Source organism: Bos indicus, chromosome 1, assembly GCF_029378745.1.
Source record: "Bos indicus isolate NIAB-ARS_2022 breed Sahiwal x Tharparkar chromosome 1, NIAB-ARS_B.indTharparkar_mat_pri_1.0, whole genome shotgun sequence".
NCBI classification, from domain to species: domain Eukaryota; kingdom Metazoa; phylum Chordata; class Mammalia; order Artiodactyla; family Bovidae; genus Bos; species Bos indicus.
In genome coordinates, this window is record NC_091760.1 from 100,517,967 (window position 1) to 100,545,133 (window position 27,167).

At 38.5% G+C, this 27,167-nt stretch overlaps 1 protein-coding gene across 8 annotated transcripts in view; it reads left to right on the plus strand.

Annotated features, from left to right (window-relative positions):
• ZBBX (zinc finger B-box domain containing) overlaps positions 1–27,167 on the plus strand; it is a 124,966-nt gene that overhangs the window by 70,791 nt on the left and 27,008 nt on the right. For 7 of the 8 annotated variants that reach the window (XM_070792218.1, XM_070792223.1, XM_070792227.1 and 4 more), the window contains 5 exons: positions 8,820–8,940; positions 15,490–15,599; positions 15,960–16,060; positions 18,710–18,792; positions 21,434–21,573. In XM_070792218.1, the coding sequence (XP_070648319.1) occupies positions 8,820–8,940; positions 15,490–15,599; positions 15,960–16,060; positions 18,710–18,792; positions 21,434–21,573 (555 nt within the window). The remainder of the gene's footprint in view (positions 1–8,819; positions 8,941–15,489; positions 15,600–15,959; positions 16,061–18,709; positions 18,793–21,433; positions 21,574–27,167) is intronic. The other variant, XM_070792221.1, reaches the window with a different exon arrangement.

Below are 27,167 nucleotides of genomic sequence, written 5' to 3' on the forward strand. Positions count from 1 at the left end.
GGGTTCCAGTTGAGAAACAACATCTTGTGAGTTTGGGGTGTTTTTCCTTCAGGGTACCGTGCATTACATGAAACTCCAGCAGAACCTCCATTAAACAGGAAGCTGAGACTACCCCTTGCCATTGAGGGCTCATCACACTGAATTAATAGTCAGCAAGTGTCACTGTACTGACCATGTTGTTTCAGCACAAGCATGAAGGAACGCTTGGATTGTTATCATATAGTCAAGAAAAGGTAGACTTTATCTGCAAACAAATCAGCAGCAAACTTAATTGTTTTCCTGTGTTCAGTAATAATGTTCATTGGGAAAAAAATGTGGTAGCCCAGTGAAAAGAAGGGTATGGTCTTGAATCTTTGGCAATGAAGATTTGAGACACTCCACCAGCTAAAAGGTATCAGCAGATAGGAAGGTGAACATCGAATAGGTGGTGAAAGAAGGAAGCTATGGTAATCAAATCAAGGTAGGATTCAGTTGTTATTGTTTAGTTGCTAAGACTCTTTTATGACCCAATGGATTGTAGCCTGCCAGGCTCCTCTGTCCATGGGATTTCCCAGACAAGAACACTGGAGTGAGTGCCATGTCCTTCTTCATGGGATCTTCCCAACACAGGGATTGAACCTGAGTCTCCTGCATTGCAGGTTGATTCTCTACAACTGAGCCAAAACCAGCTACAAAATGAAGAATGATGGCAGCTATGTTTTATGTTGAGTAATTATTTTTTTCCCCTGTTTTTCCTCCATACTAATATGACACTTACTGATGGTATCTAACATTTAAATTTAGTTGGAATTATCACTACATTGAAATCTGGTGGCTCAGCTGGTAAAGAATCCGCCTGCAATGTGGTAGACCTGGGTTCGATCCCTGCATTGCGAAGATCCCCTGGACAAGGGAACAGTTACCCACTTCAGTATTCTGCCATGGAGAAGTCCATGAACCATATAGTCCATAGGCTCACAAAGAGTCAGACACGACTAAGTGGCTTTCACCATGATACCCAGTGAAAACTTTGTATTTTCTATGCGCTTCATACTATAGAACTTTGTGTTTTCTATGTGCTTCAGACACGACTCAGGTTTTTTGTTGTTTTGTTTGCTTTTTTTGCTGGTGGTAAAGAATCCACCTACCGATGCTGGAGACGCGAGACACAGGTTCTATCCCTGGAGTAAGAGGCGGCAAACCACTCCAGTATTCTTGACTGAAAAATACCATGGACAGAGGAGGCTGGTGGGCTACAGTCCATGGGGTCTCAAAGAGTCAGACATGACTGAGCACACTACTGCTCTTCCTTGCTTTTTGCAGAGAAACAGACATACAAATGGAGGTTTAGATGCAAACTTCGTAGACTGTCTCTCTGCATTCATTTTCTCTTATTTTTACCTGATTCTATGCCTCTTAAATTGAAGAAAGTAGGGAAAACCACTAGACCATTCAGGTATGACCTAAATCAAATCCCTTATGATTTGTACAGTGGAAGTGAGAAATAGATTTAAGGGCCTAGGTCTGATAGAGTGCCTGATGAACTATGGACTGAGGTTCATGACATAGTACAGGAGACAGGGATCAAGACCATCTCCATGGAAAAGAAATGCAAAAAAGCAAAATGGCTGTCTGGGGAGGCCTAACAAATAGCTGTGAAGAGAAGAGAAGCGAAAAGCAAAGGAGAAAAGGAAAGATATAAGCATCTGAATGCAGAGTTCCAAAGAATGGCAAGAAGAGATAAGAAAGCCTTCCTAGCAATCAATGCAAAGAAATACAGGAAAACAACAGAATGGGAAAGACTAGAGATCTCTTCAAGAAAATTAGAGATACCAAGGGAACATTTCATGCAAAGATGGGCTCGATAAAGGACAGAAATGGTATGGACCTAACAGAAGCCGAAGATATTAAGAAGAGGTGACAAGAATACACAGAAGAACTGTACAAAAAAGATCTTAATGACCCAGATAATCACGATGGTATGATCACTCACCTAGAGCCAGACATCCTGGAATGTGAAGTCAAGTGGGCCTTAGAAAACATCACTATGAACAAAGTTAGTGGAGGTGATGGAATTCCAGTTGAGCTATTTCAAATCCTGAAAGATGATGCTGTGAAAGTGCTGCACTCAATATGCCAGCAAATTTGGAAAACTCAGCAGTGGCCACAGGACTGGAAAAGGTCAGTTTTCCTTCCAATCCAAAAGAAAGGCAATGCCAAAGAATGCTCAAACTACTGCACAATTGCACTCATCTCACACGCTAGTAAAGTAATGCTCAAAATTCTCCAAACCAGGCTTCAGCAATACGTGAACTGTGAACTTCCAAATGTTCAAGCTGGTTTTAGAAAAGGCAGAGGAACCAGAGATCAAATTGCCAACATCCGCTGGATCATGGAAAAGCAAGAGAGTTCCAGAAAAATATCTATTTCTGCTTTATTGATTATGCCAAAGCCTTTGACTGTGTGGATCACAATAAACTGTGGGAAATTCTGAAAGAGATGGGAATACCAGACTACCTGATCTGCCTCTTGAGAAATTTGTATGCAGGTCAGGAAGCAACAGTTAGAACTGGACATGAAACAACAGACTGGTTCCAAATAGGACAAGGAGTTTGTCAAGGCTGTATATTGTCACCCTGCTTATTTAACTTCTATGCAGAGTGCATCATGAGAAACGCTGGGCTGGAAGAAGCACAAGCTAGAATCAAGATTGCCAGGAGATATACCAATAACCTCAGATATGCAGATGACACCACCCTTATGGCAGAAAGTTAAGAGGAACTAAAAAGTCTCCTGATGAAAGTGAAAGAGGAGAGTGAAAAAGTTGACTTAAAGCTCAACATTCAGAAAACTAAGGTCATGGCTTCTGGTCCCATCATTTCATGGGAAATAGATGGGGGAACAGTGGAAACAGTGTCAGACTTTATTTTTGGGGGCTCCAAAAATCACTGCAGATGGTGACTGCAGCCATGAAATTAAAAGACGCTTTCTCCTTGGAAGGAAAGTTATGAACAACCTAGATAGCATATTCAAAAGCAGAGACATTACTTTGCCAACAAAGGTTTGTCTAATCAAGGCTATGGTTTTTCCGGTGGTCATATATGGATGTGAGAGTTGGACTGTGAAGAAAGCTGAGCACTGAAGAATTAACGCTTTAGAACTGTGGTGTTGGAGAAGACTCTTGAGAGTCCCTTGGACTGCAAGGAGATCCAACCAGTCCATCCGGAAGGAGATCAGCCCTGGGTGTTCTTTGGAAGGAATGATGCTGAAGCTGAAACTCCAATACTTTGGCCACCTCATGTGAAGAGCTGACTCATTGGAAAAGACTCTGATGCTGGGAGGGATTGGGGGCAGGAGGAGAAGGGGATGGCAGAGGATGAGATGGCTGGATGGCATCACTGACTTGATGGACGTGAGTCTGAGTGAACTCCAGGCATTGGTGATGGACAGGGAGGCCTGGCGTGCTACAATTCATGGGGTTGCAAAGAGTCGGACACGACTGAGCGACTGAACTGAACTAATGCCTCTAGAGGCTGACTCTAGAGACTGCATCACATAGCTCCCTTGTTCTCTGGCTTCTAGTTGGGTTTGGCTAATTGGAGACACTAGCAAAACATTGAAGGTGAGAAGAAAAGGGAGAGGTATCACTCTCCCTCTATTTGTTGATGTACTCAGATTTTGCAGTCACTGCCTTGTCCGCCTGTGTTATTAGCAACACTCAGATTTCCTTTTGTTCACAATTATTGCTTTCCATAACTACTTACACTTTGTCCTCTCAAGCCTAAGGTTGGTAACAGCTTTCCACTATTTTTGGTCTCTGAGTGCTTCAACATCCCTTGTTTCCTCAGCTCTACTCCCTGATTATAAGTTAGTTCCCTCATTTGGCCTTCTTCTAATTACCCCTTTGAGTTTTCTCTTTCCTGTTAGGACTTTGACTTATACTAATGATCAAAAAAAGGATTTCTAAGAAGCCAAGGTTCAAGTTGAGGTCTAGAAAATGAGTTGAAATGTAGAGACAGATTAACATGTGCAAAGCGCTCCATGACAGAGAGTTCCATATTGTGTTAATGCAACTGAAGGGAGATGTGTGTGGCTGGATCTTAGAGAACAAGGGAAACTGTTGTAGCACAATAAGCTAGAGAGGAATCACAGTGTGGTTGTTGTGGAGAAATCATCAAGATGAGAACTTCTGTTGATAAAATATGTGATTATTTTGCCTCAAAGTATTATAAATACTACTGTTTTTGTGTATGTATATTGTATGTATACGTTTATAAATATTTTCCTTTTTCTAAGATAGTAGATAAAAAGAATATTTATAAAATTTATATACTTTATAGAGAAAAACAATGCAGTAAGAATCTCTTCTCGCCCTCTTCCCTCCCTCTAAGAGATTATCACTAGCTTGGATTTTGTATTTCTCATTCCCTTAATTTCCTGTGGTTTATTGCATGTATGCTTCTCTAAACAATATATTGTTAAACTAGCATGTGTTTAAACATGGTGGCAGAAAGTGAAGAGGAACTAAAAAGCCTCTTGATGAAAGTGAAAGTGGAGAGTGAAAAAGTTGGCTTAAAGCTCAACATTCAGAAAACTAAGATCATGGCATCCAGTCCCATCACTTCATGGCAAATAGATGGGGAAACAGTGGAAACAGTGTCAGACTTTATTTTTCTGGACTCCAAAATCACTGCAGATGGTGACTGCAGCCATGAAATTAAAAGATGCTTGCTCCTTGGAAGGAAAGTTATGACCAACCTAGACAGCATATTCAAAAGCAGAGACATTACTTTGCCAACAAAGGTCCGTCTAGTCAAGGCTATGGTTTTTCTAGTGGTCATGTATGGATGTTAGAGTTGGACTGTGAAGAAAGCTGAGTGCCGGAGAATTGATGCTTTTGAACTGTGGTGTTGGAGAAGACTCTTGAGAGTTCCTTGGACTGCAAGGAGATCCAACTAGTCCATCCTAAAGGAGATCAGTCCTGGGTGTTCATTGGAAGGACTGATGCTGAAGCTGAAACTCCAATACTTTGGCCACCTCATGTGAAGAGTTGACTCATTGGAAAAGACTCTGATGCTGGGAGGGATTGGGGGCAGGAAGAGAAGGGGATGACAGAGGATGAGATGGCTGGATGGCATCACTGACTCGATGCACAGGAGTTTGGGTGAAGTCCAGGAGTTGGTGATGGACAGCGAGGCCTGGCGTGCTGTGATTCATGGGGTTGCAAAGAGTTGGACACGACTGAGTGACTGAACTGAACTGAACTGATGGGCTTCCCTAGTGACTGAGCAGGAAGGAATCTGCTTGCAATGCAGGAGACAAAGGAGACACGGATTCAGTTCCTGGGTCTGGAAGATATTGATGAGGAGGAAATGGCAACCCACTCCAGTATTCTTGCCTGAAAAATTCCATGGACAGAGGAGCCTGGTGGGCTACAGTACAAAGGGATACAAAGAGCCGGACATGGCTGAGCGACTGAGCACACACACAAACACTGTGTAAATGGAAAGCTGTATATTATTCTTTTACAACTGGTTTAATATTTTCAAGATTATTTACTGAGATTTACCCATAAAGATGTGCATAGCTGTATTTCATTCATGTCACTGCTTAACAGTTCTCTGCTTATACCACTGTTTATCTGTTTAAACATTGACAATTGTCTGGGTTGATTCCCGTTTGGGGGAGGAAAGAGGTTGAAGTATTTACTCTCCCTCTTCTTCATGTGCTGAGATTTTTGCCGTGACTGCATTCTCTGCTTATGTTAGAAAGCAACACTCAGATGACCTTTCATCCACAGCCATTGCTTTCAGTTATTCTTACAAAGTTTTCCTCCATTGTTCTCTCAAGTCTAGGGTTGGTAACAGCTTTTCATAATTTTTACTTTCTGAATGTTTCAACATCACTTGTGCCCTTAACCCTACCCAGCAAACACTGCTGTTAAGAATATTGTTACCCAGGTCTCCTAGCTCTCATATGCACACTTTTCTGGGTTCTTTTCCTAGGAGTAAAATAGCTGGATTATGGGGGTATCCATGTCTTCACCTCTACTAGGTAAACTTGAATTATTTACCAATGTATTAGTACTCCCTCTTGCAGTGTATAAATAGTCTGGCTGCTTCCCATTATCACCAACACAAATTGGCAGCTTAAAAAAACAATTGCTGGCCTGATACAGATGAAATTGTATATATAATTTGTGTACCTCACTACACATGACATTGTGTTTTCCCATGTATCTTGGTCATTAGCTTTGAGTTTTCAAGTTTCCTAGTTATTTGTGTTATTGATTATGTTTTAGTGAACTCCAAAATCTCATTTCCTTCAGTGTGAAAGGCAAGTACTTACAATGACCTAGAAGGTTCACTAATATTACGGCTTCCCTGATGACTCAGTGGGTACAGAATCTGTCTGCAGTGCAGAAAACCTGGTTTGATCCTTGAGTCGGGAAGATCCCCTGGAGAAGGGAATGGCTACCCACTCAAGTATTCTTGCCCAAAGAGTTCCATGGACAGAGAAGTCTAGCAGGCTACATTCCAAAGGGTTGCAAAGAGTTGGACACAACCGAACAAATAAACACACACACAACTGGCCTCTTGGTTGTTCCTTAAACACTTTGGGCAAATTTGTATCTTAAGGCTTTTAAAAGTGTTGTCTATTAAGCAAAGTACCTATCATTCCTTCAGTATAAACAATGGAACATCTCACACTAAAGGTAGCCAGGGAACCATTAAACAAGGGAGCAAACCAAAACCTAAGTTACAGAGCTTGCATGGCATTGTTCAGGGAGGCATGCCTCATAAATCCATGTGTTCTAGATTTGTTTTCTGTAAGCAACTTCAAAGATTATCCTGCTTAATGCATTACATAGCTAAAGACTCTTTCTAGAAAATATCATTAATCCATTTGCCAGAAAGTCTGCTGCTACTGCTAAGTCGCTTCAGTTGTGTCCGACTCTGTGCGACCCCATAGACAGCAGCCCACCAGGCTCCGCCGTCCCTGAGATTCTCCAGCCAAGAACACTGGAGTGGGTTGCCATTTCCTTCTCCAATGCATGAAAGTGAAAAGTGCCAGAAGGTCTAGTTAGCATATTCACAATCAAGTTAACCCAGGCCACCTGCCATCTTATTTCCTGGGAATGTGCCATTGTTGATGGGAGGAGAGTGGGGCACAGGCCAGCTGCTTCATCTCCTTCCTCCTCATCACCCTCCTAAACTTGGGGATTATCGCTCAAGTCAGTGGCTTGACTTGGCCAGAAAAAAAAAAAAAAAAGTCCTCATTGTTTTACTTTCAGCTTTCCTGTTGGGATTTTTTTTTTTTTTTTTTTCCTCATGAAAAGGAGGACTCACAGTGGAGGGCTTTTCTTTCTCCTATGACTTGTTCTCCTTGACTCCTGCTCTTTTAGTTCATGTATCCTGGTGGTGCTTCTCAGTTGTTCAGTTGTGCCCGACTATTTGCGACCCCATGGACTGCAGCATGCCAGGCTTCCCTGTCTTTCACTGTCTCCTGGAGTTTGCTCACATTCATGTCCATTGAATCAGTGATGCCATCCAATCATCTTATCCTCTGTCGTCCCCTTCTCCTCCTGCCTTCAATGTTTCCCAGCATCAGGGTCTTTTCCAATGAGTCGTCTCTTCGTATAAGGTGACGACTTTATAGCTTTAAGTATTGGAGCTTTAAGTATTGGAGACTTTAAGCTCTAAGTATTGGAGCTTTAGTTTCAGCATCAATCCTTCCAATGAATATTCAGGACTGATTTCCTTTAGCATTGACTGATTTGATCTTGCAGTCCAAGGGACTCTCGGGTCTTCTCCAACACCACAGTTCAAAAGCATCAATTCTTTGGTGCTCAGCCTTCTTTATCAGACAGGACTGAGTGACTTTCACTTTCACTTTTCAGTGACTTTCACTTTCTCAGCCTTTATGGTCCAACTCTCACATCTGTACATAACTACAGGAAAAACCATAGCATTGACTATACAGAGCTTTGTTGGCAAAGTACACCTTCTAATTGCTTTATTCAGCACTCTTCTATACTGTGGGAAGAGCGGGAGTAAATGACACATTCTTTTGGTTTATTTTCATAGTTGGCATTTGGCTGCTTCTAAAAGCTATTTATTAAAACCTGCAGTATGCACTTTGGATTATTCTGTAGTTTCAGTCTATGAAAGAATAATTGTTTCCCTCTTTACTGCTTCTCTATTTTCTCCAAGATTTTTCCTGCTATTATGGTCAGTTTGGAGAAGGGTCTAATATTTAGGAGGGTGGAGAGATGAGAAAATCTGGATTTACACTGCTCTTGTTTTTTTTTTTTTTTTCCCAGAAATCTCCATCAGTTTTAAATATGTCTGAATGGTGCTTTTAATTTAGTAGTACTTCAGAAACATCCTAAGCATCTGGAAGTAAATTGCCATGTAGATATAAATTCATGAGGACAGTTGTCTCCTCCAGGTGCCATTCTGAGTTATTTATTTTCTATTTCCCATAATGTGTAAATATTATTGTCAGTGGCTGTAATACATGCCTTTCTGTGTGTATGCCTTTATAGAATATATAATGAATCTATGTGTTTTTATCTTTGTTGTGTAAAATAATTAGCTGCTTTAAAAACATTCTGAATCATAAGACTTCTTTCCCAAGAAATTATTGAAGAAAACTATAAAAATATAATACATCACTAATATTTGGCATTTTTACAGCATTTAAGCCTAGAACTATTGATTGTATAGACAAATATCAAGGCACCTTTGCCTCAAAAATGATGAGCTCTGTATCTTGAGAGATATGGTAATTTGTATCCTAGGTTATATTAATTATGCATATTATGGTTTTTTTTTAAGATTCATTGGAAGAATGTGAAGTACAAACTAATCTGAAAATTTGGACAGAACCACTTACTATTGAATTTAAGGAAGATAGTCTATCCTACATGGAAAAATTATGGCTTAAAAAACATAGAAGGTATTTTCTGATTTTTTTTTTTTTTGCATTATCAATAAGAAATGTAAAAGCTATTTCTGTTTCTTTCTTGTGTGACATGCTTTTTTTTGTAGCAGTGTTATTTATGTACTTTACATCTGTGTAAATAATTTTAAAACAATATTAAGTCCCTGTGAAGCTTCTACCATACTGATAAGAATTTTAATTCAATTTATGTATATAATGCATGATTGATTTAGGGTCTGTCTAACTGAAAATATGTATGTGGGGAAAAAAAGGCACAACTACAGTACATAGTTTTTAAAAAATAGCAAAAATAATGCAATACATGAAAGCTTACTTTGAAAGGTGATTTTTGAGGCTATACTCTTCAGAAACTTTGAAAGTACTTTTAAGTTAACCAGACTTTTAATTTTATAGTTTTATTAATAGTATTCAAATGTATTTTATTCAAAAACTGTATCATTAACTGCACCATTTCATAAATTTTTCGAAAGTTAAACTATTAAATATCAAACCAAAACGATTGGGTACATGTTGGAGTCGTTCATAATTTTACCATGATATAAGAACCATAGCGGGAGGTACCTTTAAAGGCCAGGAGCTTGGTTTGCCCTGTAGCAGTGAGACTCACACTTGCCTGTGAGTCAGCTAGAGACTATGGCAAAGCATAGATTCTTCTTCAGTAGGTATGGGCCAAGCCTGAGATCTTGCATTTCTGAATTTCTAACAGCTCCAATGTGATATTATTATGGATAATGCTAGTCTCTGAACCGCATTTTGGCATGTAAGGTGTTAGAAAACATGTCTAGAATATACCAGAAGAGTGGTTTTCAAACTCTTGTTTCACTTCCAGTAATGCAAAACCATCTCCTGAGATGGCTCCCTCCATCTTTGGAACATTCTGCCTGCTATAATATCTCCTAGTGAACTGTCACTTTTTTCTGATTAGTTGCTAAACTTGGGCCCAATTCTGCCAGTTAAACCAGTTCAGTCCAGTTCAGTTCAGTTCAGTCACTCACTCGTATCTGACTCTTTGTGACCCCATGAATTGCAGCACGCCAGGCCTCCCTGTCCATCACCAACTCCCAGAGTTCACTCAAACTCACGTCCATTGAGTCGGTGATGCCATCCAGCCATTTCATCCTCTGTCGTCCCCTTCTCCTCCTGCCCCCAATCCCTCCCAGCATCAGAGTCTTTTCCAATGAGTCAGCCTCTTCACATGAGGTGGCCAAAGTACTGGAGTTTCAGCTTTAGCATCATTCCTTCCAAAGAAATCCCAGGGCTGATCTCCTTCAGAATGGACTGGTTGGATCTCCTTGCAGTCCAAGGGACTCTCAAGAGTCTTCTCCAACACCACAGTTCAAAAGCATCAATTCTTCAGTGCTCAGCTTTCTTCACAGTCCAACTCTTACATCCATACATGACCACTGGAAAAACCATAGCCTTGACCTTTGTTGGCAAAGTAATGTCTCTGCTTTTGAATATACTATCTTGGTTGGTCATAACTTTCCTTCCAAGGAGTAAGCATCTTTTAATTTCATGGCTGCAATCACCATCTGCCGTGATTTTGGAGCCCCCAAAAAATAAAGTCTGACATTGTTTCCACTGTTTCCACTGTTTCCCCATCTATATCCCATGAAGTGATGGGACCAGATGCCATGATCTTCTTTTTCTGAATGTTGAGCTTTAAGCCAACTTTTTCAGTCTCCTTTTTCACTTTCATCAAGAGGCTTTTGAGTTCCTCTTCACTTTCTGCCGTAAGGGTGGTGTCATCTGCATATCTGACGTTATTGATATTTCTCCCGGCACTCTTGATTCCAGCTTGTGCTTCTTCCAGCCCAGCGTTTCTCATGATGTACTTTGCATAGAAGTTAAATAAGCAGGGTGACAATATACAGTACAGACCAAATTGACTTTCTCCTCTTAATGATATCCTTTCCTATTTTAAAATCATATTTAAAATTCACATCATATTTCAAATCATATTTAAATTCATATTTTAAAAATCAGTCTTCATGCCTTTTTTGAAGCTTTTATTTGACAGATTACCATATCCCTTCAACTGTTTTTCATGGATGTATTCCTTTTCTTTCAATTTTCTTATTTTGAAATAAGGCATGCAATTAAGAGTTACAAAGCAGTATGAAGAATTTCTACATATCATCCATTCAGCATTCCCTAATGGCAACATCTTATATAATCACAGCATATATCAATACCAAAAAATTAACACTGGTACAATATGAATCACTAAACTACACACTTTATTTGAATTTCAGCAGTTTTTCACTAACATCCTTATTCTGTTGCAGGAGTCAATTTAGGGTCTCAGAGTGCAGTTTTGTCCTATCTCCTTCTCCATTGCAACTCCTTGCTCTTTCCTTGTCTTGCATGATATGGACATGAGTACTTGTCAGGTGTTTCATAGAATATACTCACTGTGGGTCTGGCTCCTGTTTTTTCATAATAAGATTGAGGTTATACATTTTGAGGAAGAATGAGAGAGGAGGTGCCTTTCTTACTGCATGATATCACATGACTGTACTGTCGGTAGATCTCATCACCAGATTGTTAACCTTGAACACATAGTTGATGTGGGGCTCACCAATATTCTCTGCTATAAAATCACTCTTGCCTTAATACGAATGTCGTGGTCTGTTCATGCTATTAGAATAGCATAGACTGGGTGGCTTATAAAGATGTTTGTTTTTCACAGTTCTTAAGGCTGGGAAGTCCAAGATCAAAGTGCCAGCAGACTTGGTGACTGGGTTGTCTTCTCACTGTGTCCTCAAAGGGCAGAAGGGGTGAGAGGTCTCTCTTGGGTTTCTTTTATAAGGGCACTAATCCCATTCATGAGGCGTCTACTGTCTTGAACAAATCGCCCCCCAAATGCTCACTACCTAGTACCATCACTTTGGAGGTTAGAGTTTCAATGTACAAATTTTGTGGGGACACAGACATTCAGAACAGAGCTTTCTGCTCTTGGCCTTCCACAGTTTATGACCTTCCCATTTAAAGAATATTTTCATTCTGTCCCAATAGACTCCAACGTCTTAAGTCGTCCCACTGTCACCTCAAAATTCTACTCTTAATTCTAAAATCTTATCTAAATATCATCTGAATCAGATGTGGGTGAGATTCAATGCATGATTCATTCTGAGATAGATTTCTCTCTAACTGTGAATCTGTGTAATCAAATATGTTCTGTGCTTCTGAGATATAAAGGTGGGACAAGCATAGGATAGATATTCCTATTCCAAAGGGAGAAATTAGGAATAAAAAAGGAACAAGTCCTGAGCAAGTCTGAAACCTAACAAGACAATGCTGTTAGACCTTAACTCTTGAGAATTTTCCTTTGTCAGTCCTCTGCTGTCCAGGCCCACTGGGTGGAAAGCCCTCTTCTGGACACACTGAGGCAGTACTGCTGCCTTGAGCCTTGTGTGGCAAGGGCTGGGCCCCCAACGTTCTGGGTGGCTCTACCTGTTTTGCCATCCCCATGACTTTGGGTGGCCCCATTCCTCTGATGACTCTGAGATGGGTCACATGGTTGTAATTCCCCTGGCCTGGAATTATGACTGTTCTAGTCTGGGATCATAAGGGCAGCCTTACCCTCAGGGTTTTACTGGACATTACTGCATTGGAGATTCTGTGTTATGGGAAGGATTTTTTATTACTTAGTTGCTAAGTTTTGTCTAATTCTGTTGTGACCCCATGGACTGTAGCCCACCAGGCTCCCCTGTTCATCGGATTTCCCAGGCAAGAACGCTGGAGTGAGTTGCCATTTCCTTCTCCAGGGGATTTTCCTGACCCAGGGATTGGATCGAGCCCACATCTCCTGCCTTGGTAGTTGAATTATCTACTGGTGAGCCACCTGGGAAACCCAATGGGAGGGATAGCCTTGATAATTTCTGAAATAACTTCAGGACCACTCTTCCATTTTCTTGGGTAATAGCTCAGGTCTTCTGTTTAGATGAATAAGTGATCTCTCTGTTAGATGATCCTTTGGACATATACTGGTACTTCCTGTTATACCTTTTAAAATTAATATTTTCATTTCCTTCAAATAAATATCCAGAAGTGGAATAAGTAAATCATATGGTAGTTCTATTCTGTTTTCCATAGCAGGTGCACCGTTTTTCATTCCCACCAACAGGGTATAAGTTTCTTATTTCTCCTTGTCTTCTCCAGCATTTGTTGTTTTCTATTCTTAATGACAATAGCCATTCTAGCAGGTGATATCTCATTGAGATGGTATCTCATTGTGGTTTCAATTTGTGTTTCCCTGATGATCAGTGATGTTGAGCAACTTTTCATATATCTATTGGCCATCAGTGTGTCTTGTTTGGAAAAATGTCTATTCAGATTCTCTGCCTATTTTAAATTGGGTTGTTTGGTTTTTTTTTTTTTTTTTGGTGAGTTGTATGAGTCATTTGTGTACTTTCAATGTCAATTCCTTATTAAATATATGATTTACAGATATCTTTTTTCATTTGATAGGTTGTCTTTTCATTTTCATTTCGTCAATGTTTCCTTTGCTGTGCAGAAACTTTTTAGCTTGATGAAGTCCCACTGGTGTAGTTTTCCTTTTTTTCTAGTGGATCTTTTAAATGCTAGGAAAGTTTCATGAAAGGGATCATACAATTTGTATTTACAGTATTTTAAGGATGGATATTATCAATTAGTTGCTATTTCTACTCCAGCCCCCCTATTTTAATTATATGTGCTTCTCAGGTCTAGCTGATCATCAGAAGTATGGGGGCAAGTGAAAATGCTGATTTCTCTACCCAACCTCAGACAAATCAGTGTTTTTAAGGATCGTCTGAGGCAAACCTAAAAATCAATGTTTTTAAGGATTGTCTGAGGCTTTGCATTTAAAAAAAGATTTTCTCTGGTGATTCTGAGGCTAACAGGCCTGTAGTGATTCACAGAATAAATTTAGAACACTCATTTCAAGAATGATTTGGTCAGTTTAGTTTCCCCAATGAACTGGTCAATGCTGGGTATACATTTGTTTAAGTTTTAAAAAAAGGAAAATCTGGTGAGGTAATCCTATTTTAAAGCGTATGTCGTCTTTTATTTATGTGGCATGATCTTTTAACAAAGCAGTGGTGCTAAGGTCTTAATATCCAGAGTGCAGACTTGGTTTGTTCACTAGCTAGTTGTTTGTTCATGGGCAAATCACTTTAATTCTCTTGGTCCACATTTTCTCACCTGCAAAACACTAAGTTTGAAATAGATCTAAGGGGCCCCTTCAGCTCCAGTACTCTATTATCTGGACTGTACAAGGCTTTGGTTCAGAGTTTTGCCCCTAAAAGTTGATGTTTTAACTTCATGAAGGAGTATATAGATATTAGTACATGTATGTGTATCAATAATTGAATTTTTATAAAGTATTTTCACATCAAACTGGAAAGAGGTTTCCAGTGGCCAGATGCCAGTTTGTCTTTGACCTTTACTCTCTAATATTTTCCATCACTTAATTAAATTGTGGATGTAACATGACATGCTCTTCAAATCTGGATAATATATAAATATTTTGGAGTGTACTGACATATACATTGCATATATTGGGAAAATTCACAGTCACAATTTGCCAGGAGATCATTAAATTTTTGGTGTCTTTGCAAATTGTGAGAGAGGCAATATAGCAAAATGATTAAGAACATGGGCTTGGGGAGGCAGACTGCTTGGATTCAAATTCTCTTTGCTGCATTTACTCACTGAATGACTTTGAACAAGTTGGTTAATTTCTTTGTGCTTCAGTTTTCTCACCAAATTAAGATAATAATAATGCCTATTTAGTATTCCTATTAAGATTCAGTACCCCAAATGGTTTAGAACATAGCTTGGAACATTTATTTTTTTTTAAATATTGATGTTACCTGTGGATATTATTAAGAAAGCCCTGACTTTTATATGTGGAACTCCACAAGCATTATATAATCTAGAAGAGATGTGCAGCTACTTACTTTCTCAGTTAAAACGTGACTCCCTTCCCCACTGCTTTGGAATATCCTTTGGGATCAAATGCACAAGACCTCTAAAGATTCCCATGCTTCATTGCCTTGTATGTGAGACAGGCCACATCAGACCTCATTGTTAATTAGGTGAAAGATGCTTCAGCCACAGCACCTCATGTTCATAGAGTGGAAACCTGTTTTATCACCCTGTCGGCTTAGTGGACATTTAGAAAAATATCTTCAGTTCCCTGTGTGAGATGCAGCACACCTTTGTAAATTAGCTTTTTGAACAGCGTGATGTTTCATGGACTCCATGTGTTTTTTGCAAGAACACTGAATTCTATCATAACTTTGATTTTAATCCTAAACAGAAAAACAGTAGGATATGCAATTAAAAATCTTGTGTGATGTTAATTTGATTTACAAAATTGTTTTAGTAGACTAAGATTATGTTATGCAGTTATACATTTCTTCTGTAAATTAGAGGTATAGCTATATTTTCCTTATTAATTTTGTAGACTCATTTGTTTGTGAAATAAATTAAGATCTCATCCAAAGAAATTTTAGATAATGTACTTTAGGCTTTTAATTGCTTTTTGTTTTGTAGAACTCCACTGGAGCAACTTCAGAACATGCTACCAGACACCTTCACACCTCAGAGTAAAACCACTAGTGAGGCACAATGTTCTCAGAATGAAAATGATGAAGATAGTGATGGTAAGTTCAGCCTCGATGAGATATTTTTGAATTTACTATTTCAACTTATATACACTGAGCATTAATCAGCATCTTCTTTTGGTTTCCTTTACTGTATCATTCTCACTACACTGTACACTATTTCTAGATCAGAATGACACACACTTTCCTTCTTATTCTCTAGATGTAGCTTTTATTTTAAATAGCTTCATTTAAAAATTGAATGCTAAATAATTTACTTGAGCTGGGAAAATTGAGAGTGTTTATACCTTTGAGTGGCTGCACAGAAGAACATTCTTCCATTGTTGCCTATGTTATTTGAAGATGAATTATCAGGTAAGCTATACTCTGGATGATATTATTTTTAATCTTATTTTCTAGTTGAAGATATCAAGATACAACCCCCAGCTCTTTTTCTGCCAATAGAAGAATTAAACATAGAGAGACCTGAACCATCTCTAAAAATAGTTGAACTGGATGATGTAAGTGCATAATGACCACTCATATTACTTAACAGAGAGGAAATTCACAACACATAAATTATATGTACTTACCAACTACATATTATTTTTAGCAAGATAATCTTTCATAATTAAGCATAGTTTAATAGTATAAATTTACAAGTGTTTTAACTTAAATATGCTGGTAGGAATACAACAGACTATTATTTTAATGTAAACAGTAAATTTGTGAGCTAAATTTATATTGTGTCATAGTATGGGAGATAAGAAGATATTTCAATCTTCTAACTTATAGAGATGGTGTTTAATGTTTATTTTATTGAGTGGCCAAAAGGTTTGTTCCCAGAAGAACTTTTTGACCAACCCAGTATTTAGTTTTCTACGTTATCATGCTTTTAAACAAAGATTATTCTCATTATATGATATTTATTTAATAAAATTTTTATGCATTTAGTTTGTTGAATGTCATTTAATACTTTTTATTTAAAGGGAAAAGAGTTTTAAGATTTAATGGATTTAGTATAATAATAACTTGAATATAAGCCTCTGGAAAACACCAAGTAAAATCAGCTGGAGACAGAGTAAGTCATAGCTCCAGCTCCAGGATGAATGCATTTCTGACTTTCTCATCCTCTAGTAACAGAAGATACCCACTGTCCTCAATATTGCTCTTTCTATGGTTGTCATAGTGAAGAAATACAATAGAGGAAGTACTTTTTGACATACTACTTTCTTCTTTAGGTTAATAGCTTCTGCAGTGTGCGTGTGTGTGTGTGTATGCCTAGTAACATATTTATTTCTGCTTTGGATAAATTGAAGATTCTGAACAAATTAACACGTCAGATAAGACCAGATCAGATCAGTCGCCCAGTCGTGTCGGACTCTTTGCGACCCCATGAATCGCAGCACACCAGGCCTCCCTGTCCATCACCAACTCCCGGAGTTCGCTCAGACTCACGTCCATCAAGTCAGCGATGCCATCCAGCCATCTCATTCTCTGTTGTCCCCTTCTCCTCCTGCCCCCAATCCCTCCCAGCATCAGAGTCTTTTCCAATGAGTCAACTCTTCGCATGAGGTGGCCAAAGTACTGGAGTTTCAGCTTTAGCATCAGTCCTTCCAAAGAAATCCCAGGGCTGATCTCCTTCAGAATGGACTGGTTGGATCTCCTTGCAGTCCAAGGGACTCTCAAGAGTCTTCTCCAACACCACAGTTCAAAAGCATCAATTCTTCGGCGCTCAGCCTTCTTCACAGTCCAACTCTTACATCCATACATGACCACAGGAAAACCATAGCCTTGACTAGACGAACCTTTGTTGGCAAAGTAATGTCTCTGCTTTTGAATATGCTATCTAGGTTGGTCATAACTTTCCTTCCAAGGAGTAAGCATCTTTTAATTTCATGGCTGCAGTCACCATCTGTAGTGATTTTGGAGCCCAGAAAAATAAAGTCTGACACTGTTTCCACTGTTTCCCCATCTATCTCCCATGAAGTGATGGGACCAGATGCCATGATCTTCGTTTTCTGAATGTTGAGCTTTAAGCCAACTTTTTCAGTCTCTACTTTCACTTTCATCAAGAGGCTTTTGAGTTCCTCTTCACTTTCTGCCATAGGGTGGTGTCATCTGCATATCTGAGGTTATTGATATGTCTCCCGGAAATCTTGATTCCAGTTTGTGTTTCTTCCAGTCCAGCTTTTTTCATGATGTACTCTGCATATAAGTTAAATAAACAGGGTGACAATATACAGCCTTGACGTACTCCTTTTCTTATTTGGAACCAGTCTGTTCCATGTCCAGTTCTAACTGTTGCTTCCTGACCTGCATACAGATTTCTCAAGAGGCAGATCAGGTGGTCTGGTATTCCCATCTCTTTCAGAATTTTCTACAGTTTATTGTGATCCACACAGTCAAAGGCTTTGTCATAGTCAATACAGCAGAAATAGATGTTTTTCTGGAACTCTCTTGCTTTTTTGATGATCCAGCGGATGTTGGCAATTTGATCTCTGGTTCCTCTGCCTTTTCTAAAACCAGCTTGAACATCAGGAAGTTCACGGTTCACATATTGCTGAAGCCTGGCTTGGAGAACATACATGCATGTATATTTGTGGCTGCTCTTCATTAAATTGTTGCGGCATAGAGTAAGCTTATGACATGCTGGTCAGAAAACTAAAAACATCTACTTGGCACTGAGGGCTTCCCTGGTGGCTCAGTGGTAAAGAATCTGTCTGCAATGCAAGAGACCTGTGTTTGAACCCTGGTTGGAAAGATCCCCTGGAGAAGGAAATAGCAATCCACTCCAGTATTCTTGCCTGGGAAATCCCATGGACAGAGGAGCCTGAACTCCATGAGGTTGCAAAGAGTCGGATACAACTGAATGACTAACACTCGCACTTCACTTGGCGCTTTGTAGTTACAAAATAAAATCTAAGTTGTTATGTTTGGCTTTGGGTGTGATAGTAGTGGTGATAAGATGAACTATACAGCAAAAGCCCTCAACAATTATCTGTTGAATTTGTTTAGTTCTCTTGGAATTCATGTTCTATGGCATATAGTCAGTGAGTTTATGACATTTTTTGTGAGAAGAAAAATTCTCTAAATGCTGTGAATAAGTTAGCTGGTTAATGTATCATAAATTAGCTGAACATACTAATATTATACAACATCCGTTTAAGAAGACTTATGAAGTGGAATTTGAAGAACCAGGAAATGCCGTGCCTTATAAAGTTGAGTTAGCAGATGCAGACAGTTCACAAAGGTAAGATATTTCTAATTCACTTTTGATGCTTGTTAAACACTCACAAAAAATTTCCTATCTTTTTTTTTTTTTTTTTTTAGTGGCTTCATTTCCTTTATTTTTTTTTTTTTCTTCCAATTTTATTTTATTTTTAAACTTTACATAATTGTATTAGTTTTGCCAAATATCAAAATGAATCCTCCGCAGGTATACATGCGCTCCCCATCCCGAACCCTCCTCCCTCCTCCCTCCCCATACCATCCCTCTGGGCCGTCCCAGTGCACCAGCCCCAAGCATCCAGCATCATGCATCGAACCTGGACTGGCAACTTGTTTCCTACATGATATTTTATATGTTTCATTGCCATTCTCCCAAATCTTCCCACCCTCTCCCTAAACACTCACAAAAAATTTCCTATCTTTTGAGAAGTTCACAACATAAAAAGCATATGAATTTAATGTTAGAATATATTTTACTTAAGCCGTCTTTAAATTTGGGTACAGTATTACTGGGCTTTCCTGGTGGCTCAGTGGTAAAGAATCTGTCTGCAGTGCAGGGGATGCAGGAGACATAGGTTCAAGCCCTGGGTCGGGAAGATCTCCTGCAGAAGGAAATGGCAACCCATTCCACTACTGTTGCTTGGGAAATTCCATGGACAGAAGAGCCTGGAGGGCTGTAGTTCATGGGGTTGCAGAGAGTCAGACGTGACTGAGCATAGCACACAATATTACTAATATTTATCAGCATTCAATAATTAGAAAATTATCTATAATCATATGTTTATGCTTTACCTAACATCTGGATTATTTAATAGATGCTTTCAGAATTTAGGAATTGTCATTATTTGAAGTGACTGACCAAGTCTTATATATTTCATATAAACTTTCTTACTTTCTGCAAAGATACTCTTTGGATTTTGCTTACTTCAGTTTGTTATGAACCCTAAATAAAAATGTATACTAATGATTAGGTTGAGAGACAAAAAAAAAAGCCTCCAAACTATAGATTACTTCTTAGTTAGATTTTACTGTGTGATAAATAAATGAATTATAATGATTCAGGTTGTAACTTAAAAAAAAATTTTGTCATTTTGAATGAAAAATGACATCTTGTTGTATCTACTAGTAATATATAAATTATTCCAAGTCCTCTCTGCTGTTGAAACCTTGGCTAGGATTTCAGGTGTTTTGACTGCAAAGTGTTAAGTTGGGTAAACAGCAGAATGAAGCTTCTATTAGGTAGCCCCTACACCGATTCTTTGTTTATATGTTCAGATCACCTTAGGCCCCTGTCAGTATTTTGGAACAGCAGTGGGCCTAAGTGATGCCCTTGGGCCTGAAAGTATTCTGGCCTGGAGAATTTCATGGACACAGGAGCCTGGCAGGCTACAGTCCATGGGGTCGCAAAGAGTTGAACAGGACTGAGCAACTTTCACTTTCACTTTGGACACATAGACCCAGATATCTAGCAGCAAATGTGCTTTTGGCAGGAGACAACCAGATTCTGGTCAGTAGGTAAGAGGTTTATACTTATACGCACTACTGTAAACCAAGGAAGTACAGCATTTCTACTCTCTAATTTGCTTCTTTCGTATATTTTATCACAAGCCTTTCCCTTGACCTCCATGTTAGACAAGACAGAGAGAGTTACTGATTATGGTTTGGCAATAGTTTTGCATATTGGGTTTGGAGGTGCCCATAGAGCTTCTTTTCTAGAAAAATCATAAAGGATCATAAGTGACAAAAGAACCTTTTTGGTCAAGCATAATCCATGAGTTTTTATGGTGGTACTATGTAGAGCTTGCAGCTTCCCTGGTGGGCTCAGCAGTAATGAATCAGACTGCAATGCAGGAGATCAGCTGCCAAACAGGAAATGCCGCTTCCCTCTCTGTGTGGAGTAGATCACCTAGTGAAGGAAATGGCAACTCACTCCAGTATTCTCACCTGGAAAATCCAGTGGACAGAGGAGCCTGGCAGTTACATTCCATGGGGTCACAAAGAGTCAGACACGAATTAGTGACTAACCCACCCACTACCATGTAGAGCTTACATAATATCAAGTATTATTAAATTCAACTCATAGAAAGTGTTGTTCAATTTTAACTATGCTTGTATATGGTAATCATCATTAAAATTGAGATATAAATACCACATAAGGCTTTTGAACCCATATAGTCATGATGAACAAATAAAAAGTTTATTTAAGCAATAAAATCTTATTTTCATCAGCTTGATGAGATTGAAAGATATCTCTTCATTTTTAGAAGAAAGACCATAAGAAATTAAACTTACTTTAGACTATTTTTTAAAAAAGAAACTTTCAATGAAAAATTTGCAGCTAAATCAGGTTTGTTCCAGTTGCCTATTTCTTTTAAATTCATAATACCGTTAAGGTACTTGCTGTTTTAGAATGCATCTACAGTATGTTGAGAAAAGTATTAAATTAATGTGAATAACCTTATTTCCTTAAGGTTTTACTATATTTAGTTTAATAAGCTGTTTTAAATTTTATTTATAATTTATTTTTATTTATTTATAATTTAAATTATTAATTTATAATAATAAGTAAATTACTATATTTATTTCAATAAGCTGAGTGTTTTAACATTTTTATGTATAATTTCTTTCAACTATATTCTCTTGTTTGTCCCTAAACATGAAAGTCACACATTTCGTGATTATCAGAATGCTTTTCTGTATGAAAATGACATCCATCAACATCATGTATTTACCAACAGAAAATCTGACCTCTTCCACCTTCATCTGAGTAACAACTCTTTTTCTTGTAAAGACAACTCAAAAGGTAACTTTTTTCATTTTTGCTTAATATTATTAACAGTGAATATAAGTAATTTAATAAAATCAATAAGTATTGCAGATTATATAAAGGTTTGCCTATTTTGCTGTTCATTTTAAACCCAGAAAATTTGATACTCAGAACATTGGTTGAAAATATGTAACTTTCTATCAAATATTCTTTTTAGTTAATGGATAATGGTATTTGTATTCAGAGAAAAAAAACAGCCAATATAAAACTACTCTGAAAGTTATACCTGAGCTATCAGTTAAAAGTTTACATGGCTGGGCTCTTCGGACAGAAGTCTGATTGGCATGCTTTACTTTGTTCTCCCTTGCACTATTTCTTTTCCCAAAATATTTGAGTTGTAAAGTTTCACATAAGTGATAAAACCAAACCAATACAAATCATCTCTTTATATAGCTACATTGTTATCACTAGTTGTACCCTGGGGATCTATAGATTAGAATACTGTGTATGTACTAATGTCTGGTTTTAATTCCCAGATGCTGAGATCATTTTAAAGACAGTCATAGCAAAGTATCCTGGCCTGGGAATCAGATTTTGTTTTCATTTCTGCCTTAAATCATTGTGTGACCTTGAACATATCACTTCCTTTCTTAAGTCTCATTTACCAAAACTAAAATATAGGAATTAGATGATTTCTAATCAGCTTTTATCTATTTAGGATTTTATTTTATCTACTTAGATTTTCAGAAAAACCAATAAATATTTCTTATGTGAAGAATTTGAGAGAGACCAGAGATCATTACTTAAAATAACTCATAGTAAAACTGATGATTACCTTTTCATTGGGTAGCAGATGGTAGAGAACAGTGATTTAAGATAATCCTGCTGATTTTAACATCTTTGGCTACTAAGCTTCTAAATCATATGACCATGAACTATATCCATACGGGAATTTAGGCCTTTGCAGGGCTCCAAGTCTAGGCCATAAGCTATTTTTAACCTTCCTGGAGCATGGTGTTACAACTGTGTTTGGGAAAATGCTAAATACAAATGGCCATTAAGTGTTACTTTAAAGATTCTTGATTTATTTAAATAGACTTTATTTTTTAAAGCTGTTTCAGGTTCATAGGAAAATTCAGCAGGAAGTACAGAGTCTCCATATACTCTCAGCCTCCACAAACTCATAGCTTCTTCCACTACCAGCATCCCAAACCAGAGTAGTACCTTTGTTATGTATCATTTTTACTGGGAGTCCCCAGGTTACTTTAAGGTTCTCTGTTGGTGGTGTACATTCTGTGGGTTTGGACAAATGTATAATGACTTGTAACCAACATTATAGAATAATATAAAGTTTATAAAAACTTTGTATAAAATTTGCACAAACTTTGCCATAAAAATCCTCTGTGCTGTGCCTTTTCAAACAACACTCCTTCCTAACCCTTAGCAACCACAGATCTCTTTACTCTCCAGTTTTGCCTTTTCGAGATGGTTATAGCTGAAATCATACAAGTCTTTTCAGATTGACTTCTTTTACTTAATAAAATGCATTTAAAGGTGTCCCCATGTGTTTTTGTGGCTTGATGGCTCACTTATTTTTATTGCTGAATAGGATTCCATTGTCTGGATGTACCACAACTTATTTATATGTTAACTTATTAAAGGACATCTTGGTTGTGTTCAAGTTGTGGTGATTGTGAATAAAACTGCTACAAAAATCCATATGTGAGTTTTTGTTTAGACATAAGTTTTTAACTTATTTAGGTAAATAACAAGGAGCACAGTTGTTGGATCATGTGGTGAGAAATATATTTAATTTTGTAAGAAACCACCAAACTCTCTTTCAAATTGACTTTATCACTTTTCATTGTCACCAACAATTAATGAGTCTTACTGTTCTTCACATTCTTGCCAGTATTTGGAATGCTCAGAGTTTTGGATTTTTGTGATCCTAATAATTATATGGTTCTTTTCAGTCTGTCTGCCCTCTGATGGAGAAGGATAAGAGGCGTGTGGAAGCTTCTTGATGGGAGAGACTGACTGAGGGGGAAACGGTCTTGCTCTGATGTGCAGGGCCATGCTCAGTTCAGTTGCTCAATCATGTCTGACTCTTTGTGACCCCATGGACTGCAGCACTCCAGGCCTCCCTGTCCATCAACAACTCCCGGAGTTTAGTCGAACTCATGTCCATTGAGTCGGTGATGCCATCCAACATCTCAGCCTCTGCAGTCCCCTTCTCCTCCTGCCTTCAAATCTTTCCCAGCATCAGGGTCTCTTCAAATGAGTCAGTTCTTCACAGCAGGTGGCAAAGGTATTGAAGTTTCAGCTTCAGCATCTGTACTTCCAATGGATATTCAGGACTGATTTCCTTTAGGATGGACTGGTTGGATCTCCTTGCAGTCCAAGGGACTCTCAAGAGTTTTCTCCAACACCACAGTTCAAAGGCATCAATTCTTCAGCGCTCAGCTTTCTTTATACTTCAACTATCACATCCACACAGGACTACTGGGAAAACTATGGCTTTGACTAGATAGATCTTTGTTGGCAAAGTAATGTCTCTGCTTTTTAATATACTGTCTAGGTTGGTCATAACTTTTCTTCCACGGAGTAAGTGTCTTTTAATGTTTTGGGAGCCCCCCAAAATAAAGTCTGTCACTGTTTCCACTGTTTCCCCATCTATTTGTCATGAAGTGATGGGACCAGATGCCATGATATTAGTTTTCTGAATGTTGAGCTTTAAGCCAACTTTTTCACTCTCTTCTTTCACTTTCATCAAGAGGATCTTTAGTTCTTTTTCACTTTCTGCCATAAGGAGGGTGTCATCTGCATATCTAAGGTTATTGATATTTCTCCCAGCAATCTTGATTCCAGCTTGTGCTTCATCTAGCCCAGAATTTTTCATGATGTACTCTGCATATAAGTTAAATAAGCACGGTGACAATATACAGCCTTGACATACTCCTTTTCCTATTTGGAACCAGTTTGTTGTTCCATGTCCAGTTCTAACTGTTGCTTCCTAACCTGCATACAGATTTCTCAAGAGGCAAGTCAGGTGGTCTGGTATTCCCATCTCTTTCATAATTTTCCACAGTTTATTGTGATCCACACAGTCAAAGGCTTTGGCATAGTCAATAAAGCAAAAATAGATATTTTTCTGGAACTCTTTTGCTTTTTTGATGATCCAGCGGATGTTGGCAATTTGATCTCTGGTTCCTCTGCCTTTTCTAAATTCAACTTGAACATCTGTAAGTTCATGGTTCATGTGTTGTTGAAGCCTGGCTTGGAGAATTTTGAGCATTACTTTAGTGGCATGTGAGATGAGTGCAATTGTGCGGTAGTTTGAGCATTCTTTGGCATTGCCTTTCTTTGGGATTGGAATGAAAACTGACCCTGTGGCCACTGCTGAGTTTTCCAAATTTGCTGGCATATTGAGTGGAGCACTTTCATAGCATCATCTTTTAGGATTTGAAATAGCTCAACTGGAATTCCATCATCTCCACTAGCTTTGTTCATAGTGGTGCTTCCTAAGGCCCACTTGGCTTCACATTACAGGATGTCTGGCTCTAGGTGAGTGAGATGATACCACCCTAATGTCAGAAAGTGAAGAAGAACTAAAGAGCCTCTTGATGAAAATAAAACAGGAGAGTGAAAAAGTTGACTTAAAACTCAACATTCAGAAAACGAAGATCATGGCATTTGGTTCTATCACTTCATGGCAAATAGATGAGGAAACAGTGAAAATAGTGACAGACTTTATTTTTTTGGACTCCAAAATCACTGCAGATGGTGACTGCAGCTATGAAATTAAAAGACACTTACTCCTTGGAAGAAAAGTCATGACCAAACTAGACAGCATATTAAAAAGCAGAGACATTACTTTGCCAACAATGGTCCATCTAGTCAAAGCTATATTTTTCCAGTAGTCATGTATGGATGTGAGAGTTGGACTATAAAGAAAGCTGAGCACTGAAGAATTGTTGCTTTTGAACTATGGTGTTAGAGAAGAGTCTTGAGAGTCCCTTGGACTCCAAGGAGGTCCAACCAGTCCATCTAAAGGAAATCAGTCCTGAGTATTCATTGGAAGTACTGATGCTGAAGCTGAAACTCCAATACTTTTGCCACCTGATGCGAAGAACTGACTGATTTGAAAAGACCCTGATGCTGGGAAAGATTGAAGGGAGAAGGAGAAGGAGATGACAGAGGATGAGATAGTTGGATGGTATCACCGACCTATTGGACATGAGTTTAAGTAAACTCTGGGAGTTGTTGATGGACAGGGAGGCCTGGCATGCTACAGTCCATGGGGTCACAAAGAGTCGGACACGACTGAGCCACTGAACAGAACTGAATTGAATAACTGTGTAGTGGTATCTCATTTTAATTTGAAATTCTGTAGTGACATATATTGTTGAACATCTTTTCGTATGCTTATTTGCCAAATATGTCATCTGTGTTATCTTTTAAGGTTTTTGGCCCATTTTTTAATCGGATTGTCTATTCTTTTACTTTTAAAGTTTAGAGTTCTTTTGCATATTTTAGATTGCAGTATTTTATGTATGTGTTTTGCAAAAACTTTCTCCAAATATGTGGATTATCTCCTCACTCTCATAGCAGTATCTTTCATAGAACAGAAAAATTTCATTTTAATGAAATTGAGCTTATAAATTATTTCTTTGGTGCATCCTGTCTTTTGTGTTGTATCTTAAAATGTCATTAGAATAACCAAGATCTTCTGAATTTTCCCCTATCACCTTGGAGTGTTATAGTTTTGCATTCTAATGCTACTGCTACTGCTAAGTCACTTCAGTCGTGTCCGACTCTGTGCGACACCAGAGACAGCAGCCCACCAGGCTCCCACGTCCCTGGGATTCTCCAGGCAAGAACACTGGAGTGGGTTGCCATTTCCTTCTCTGATGCATGAAAGTGAAAGGTGAAAGTGAAGTCACTCAGTCCTATCCGACTCTTAGCGACCCCATGGACTTCAGCCCACCAGGCTCCTCCGCCCATGGGATTTTCCAGACAAGAATTCTGGAGTGGGGTGCCATTGCCTAGTTTTATTATTCCTTTGTGTTAACTTTTATGAAGAGTACGGTCTGTGTCTGGATTTATTTTGGGGCATGTGCATATTCACACGTTCCAACACCACTTGTTGGAAAGGCTATCTTTTCTCCATTGTATTGCCTTTACTCTTTTGTTAAAGATCAGTTGATTATATTTATGTGGATCTATTTATGGATTCTCCTTTTCATTCCACTAATCTGTTTTTATACTTTTGCTCATATCACTTTGTCTTGATTACTGTGTTGTTTATTTGCTAAGTTGTGTCTGACTCTTTTTTAACCCCATGGACTGTAGCCTGCCAGGCTCCTCTGTGCATGGGATTTCCCAGGCAAGAATACTTTAGTGGGTTGCCATTTCCTTTCCAGAGTATCATCCTGATCCAGATATCAAACCTGCATTTCCTGCATTGGCAGGCAGATTTTTTACCACTGAGTCACTAGTGAAGCCCCTTGCTTAGTATAACTGTATGATAATTTTTTCAGTTGTGTAGTGTCAGTCCTTTGACTTTGTTCTTTTCCTATATTTTGTTGCCTGTTCTGGGTCTTTTGCCTCTGCATATAAACTTTAAAACC